This window comes from Chaetura pelagica, unplaced genomic scaffold (assembly GCF_000747805.2).
Source record: "Chaetura pelagica isolate M959 unplaced genomic scaffold, ChaPel_1.0 scaffold192, whole genome shotgun sequence".
Lineage (NCBI taxonomy): Eukaryota > Metazoa > Chordata > Aves > Apodiformes > Apodidae > Chaetura > Chaetura pelagica.
Window position 1 is genome coordinate 667477 of NW_009952570.1, and position 4490 is coordinate 671966.

Consider the following 4490-nt stretch of genomic DNA (forward strand, 5'->3'; position numbering starts at 1 on the left):
TGAGAACTGCCCCGGGTGTCGTGGCTGAGGGGAACTGGTGGTTCTGCTGTGGTCTGAGGTTTCCCCCCGTCGTCGGAAACTGCGCGCTAATCGGCCAACAGGGATAAACTCCTCTCGAAGTCTTGGGGTGCAGCCCAGGTGGGCACACGGGGTATGAGGACGCCGAACTGAGAGGTGGTTTTAACGTTGCCGTTTGTTGCTGGACAGAAAAAAAGGGTTTCGTTAATAAATCGGGCAGCAAACTGGGAGGGAGAGGAGAAACGTTCCGGTACATCCATCTTCTTCTCGCCGTTACTGACAGTTCTGCTGTCTCCTTCCAGAGACGCCCCCCTGCCAGGACGTCGTGTTGCTTTCAGTCACAGTGAACAGATGAACATTTACACCCCATCTCAGTCTTCTCCACAAATTGCCTGGGATTCTGGATGTCCTCAAGCTACTCCCGTGTGCTGGGTTGTTTGGTGCTGCTGCTGATACAGCACGACAGGACCTGGTACGGGATGAATAAGGGAACTGTCATTTTGTTCTTCACTGGGTTTCTCTGGTGCTTTTGCAGTATTTTTCCTTTGTAAGGACAGCTGCACTATTTCAGGGACATGGTTTAACACTGGACTCGGCAGAGTTAGGTTAATGTTTGGTCTCCATGACTCCACAGGTCTTTTCCAACCAGAACAAATCTGTGATTAACTAAAGAGTTCTGAATGTCCATTCACACTTCTGTTTTCTGCCGCTCAGGTTGACACTTGGATAGAGAAGGGAGTAAATTAAAGGGGCAAAGGTGAACACTAGTGTCCATATTGCCATTTATCACAGCAAACATCCTTTGTTTGCAGGCTCCACAGTTTTGTTCTGTTTTTTATAAAGTCTTGCATTGCTTTTGGTGCCATTGCCCACTGTAAACCAGCATATGTAGTATAAATAAACACACACACACACACAAAGGCAGTGATACCTGTAGGATACCTGTACCTTCCTGAAGACACCTGTATCTTCACTGTAAGGGTGGGGAGGAACTGGGATGGGTTGCCCAGGGAGGCTTTTGATGCCCCATCCCTGGAGGTTTTTAAGGCCAGGTTGGAGGTTTTGTGCAGCCTGGTCTGGTGGTTCCCTGCTCATGGCAGGGGGGTTGGAACTGGATGATCTTTAAGGTCCCTTCCAACCTGAATGATTCTGTGATTCCATGACAGCACTAAGTGCTTATGTTTGCTCTCATTTTAAAAAACTATGAAATAGGTTCCCTCCTGTTTCTTCTGCAGTGGAAGCTGTAACAGCCACTTCACACAGTGATCTGAGGGAGATTGAGGTGAGACATGAGGAGGGAATTGTGGAGTGTGAGGGTGGTGAGAGCCTGGCCCAGGTTGCCCAGGGAAGCTGTGGCTGCCCCATCCCTGGCAGTGTTGAAGGGCAGGTTGGATGGGGCTTGGAGCAGCCTGGGCTGGTGGGAGGTGTCCCTGCCCATGCAGGGGGTTGGAGCTGGATGATCTTGAAGGTGCCTTCCAACTCAAACCAGTCCATGTCGCTGCGGATGGCTCTGCTGCCCTGCTGCTCTGGTGTGCATCAACCCAAGAGGGAGGCAGCTCTGCGCACACAGGCAGTACCACGGCTTGCCAGGAGGTGTTGCTTTGAAACCACGCAAATACCCGAGATGAGAATCATGAGGTAAACTTGGGCTATGGAAAATAAAACAGATCCCTTTGTTCTGGCAGAAAGATACCAAGATCCTCCACTTGAAATTGTAATATTTGTTTAAGACAACTTGAATCTGAAAGGCACAGAGTAGAACACAGGGAAATAAATGCTGAACACCTGCTAGGGGGGAAATGCTGTAGGTCTGTACATTGCTAACAAACGTGTTAGACCAGCTTTATGTGAGCAAAGCTGCCACTGGTTTTGTCTTTGCACATCTGGATGTTAAAAAAAATAAAAAGTTGTATATATATTACAAACCTGATGCTCTGGGGATTTTTAGAGGCAGTAACTCTTGGTTTCAAGAAGCATAGAATCATGAAATGGTTAAAGTTGGAAGGGACTCAAGAATTTCCTCCTCATGTTTCACCTCAATCTCCCTCTTCCAGTTTTCATCCCTTCCTCCTTGTCCTCTCCCTCCCTGCCCTTGTCCCAAGTCCCTCCCCAGCTTTCCTGGAGCCCCTTCAGGCACTGGAAGCTGCTCTAAGGTCTCCCTGGAGCCTTCTCTTCTCCAGGCTGAACACCCCAACTATCCCAGCCTGTCTCCAGAGCAGAGCTGCTCCAGCCCTCTGAGCTTCTTCGTGGCCCTGAAGTTACCACACGTACTCCAGCTGTGTTGTACATTTAAAAACTATACATACCAGAGGTGATGAACTCCAGCTCAGGGAAGCTGTGGAAGGCTGATTGTGGAGACAGCTTAGAAAAGGGCCTCACAGTTAACAGAGGAGGTCACCTAAGGGTGTGAACAACCAAAAGAGCCTTTGAGAACTATTTTATGATCAGATGTTTACCAAAATTGCATTTTACTACAGATGAAGGCAGGATCCAGTTGGTGAATCCAGCTGGCCTGCTGAGCTGCTGTTTCAACAGCAGGATGTAGTTCAAGCCTGGTGTTTAGACCAGCTGCTGACAAGAACAAGTAAGTTTTCCAGGGCTCCTGCCCTTCTCAGCCCTGTGACCACAGGTTTTACCAGAAAACCTCAGCTCAGATTGTACCATCCAGCTAGTTGGAGCTTCCATATCCCTTAGAGGTAGTTTCAGTGGAAACTCTACACCTGCAGCTGGGTCATCATGGCAAACCCTTGTTTTCAAACACCTCTTGGGGGACAGAAAAAGACATGTTTTGTGCCACAGCCAAGTAATCATTTTCCAGGAATCCTTGTTTTGTGTTAATCAGTTTATAGCATATTAAGCTGCATCTTCTGAAATTCCTTCCATCAATGATGTACTGGAACCAAAAATAACTGTTTGTATCATTCAGCACTTCCTGAACAAGGCTGATGATCCCCAGAGCCTTGACAGACTTTTGTTTCTCCAACTCAGGAAGAAGCAGGATTGTTTTCCTTTTGCTTTTTTTACAGCAACACATGTTGGGAGTGTCAGAAGACAAAGCACATTTACATTTGTAGAAATCTGTCCTCTGGTGAAGAGCCCTCTTTTCCATTTCTAGTAATAGAGTCTCTAAGGATTTGATATCCCCTTTTGAGAGGCCTTTCCTCACTCCACAGCTGGAATGGGCACCAGGTGTATTTCCTGAGCATTTTCCTCATCTGTGTAAGTCAAAAGACCAGGAACCAAAGGGATACCTAACAACACCTAACAACACCCAAGGGAATACTCACAACCCACCTCACTGCCAGCCTTGACCTGTGGAAAGAAAAGCCTTTCATTACTCAAACTTTCTTACACAAAGTTAAGCCTCTACCATAATCATAACTTACTTCTGAAATGGCAGCAGCTGCCACGGCTGAGTAAGAGTAGAGCTGTTGCCTAGCAGAGGATGAAGACATGAACAATTTTAGATATGTAATTTTACCTGCATTTCTCTTCATACAGCAAGATACCTTTTCTTTTTGGCAGACCTAGGGCTAGAGAAAGCTGCCACCCTGTCTTGTGGCTTCATAGCCTGCAACTGCTTCTCACTGAAGTATAAAGTGCCAGGCACTCTGCAGGGAAGAGCCCTGCTCCTTCAGAAACAGAAGGGCTGGAGACCTGTACAAGCTTTTGGTGAATTTCTGAACAGCTTACAGAAAGAACCTTGACCATCCTGATCACATTTTGTCAAGCTGAAGTGCTCCAACAGGCTCTGCCACCTCTCCCCCCCCAGGGCAGCCTATCTGCTCTGGTAGAGCACAGCTGTGTGGCCTTGGATCAGCCTGCTGAGAGAACAGCAAAGCTGTGAGAGAAGAAACAGCAAGAAGCCTCCTCAGGGGCCTTACCCATGCACTCCTCCTCCACGGGTTTTGGGGAGTTGCATTTAAGCTCAGGACTTTGCACTTGGTTCCTGTACAAGTCCACGCAGAGCAAAGCTCTGAAGGCTTTAATTCCCTCTGCTGTATAAGCTGAAATGCACTTCTTTTCACTACCAAACTCTATTTATCTTTAAGGGAAAAAAAACAAAACTAATAAAAATAGACAAACAAAAAGATTCCAACAATAAACCTTGAACATTTATTTGAGGCTTTCCATGACTTGACTCTTCCACGTAGAGTCTCTGAGGTTTATTTCCCTGAGAACTGTTTTCATCTGTGTTCATTCATGCTAAGAAAGGTCCTGTTTTGTCAGAGCTACAGCAGTTACATTATTAAAGGACAAGTAAAACAGACCTGTAAATTATAAACAGAAAGTACAACTCGGAGTGATCTTTGGTTTCATTCTGGTTAATAGAAATGCAGCCGTCAGATAGCCCTCCAGGGCATAGTTTACAGCATTTTGATAAAAGCAGGGGGGTTTTCCAGCCCGGCTGGTTCTATGAGCCTATGACAGCCCTCCCCGAGCGCCTCGGCCCGGCAGGAGGAGGCAGCGCC

At 47.1% G+C, this 4490-nt stretch overlaps 1 protein-coding gene across 1 annotated transcript in view; it reads left to right on the top strand.

Annotated features, from left to right (window-relative positions):
- The first annotated feature begins 1642 nt into the window (after positions 1–1642).
- Positions 1643–4490, top strand: part of EHHADH (enoyl-CoA, hydratase/3-hydroxyacyl CoA dehydrogenase) — a 30835-nt gene continuing 27987 nt past the window's right edge. The window contains 1 exon segment of the mRNA XM_009993532.1: positions 1643–1656. Within this exon segment, the coding sequence (XP_009991834.1) occupies positions 1643–1656 (14 nt within the window).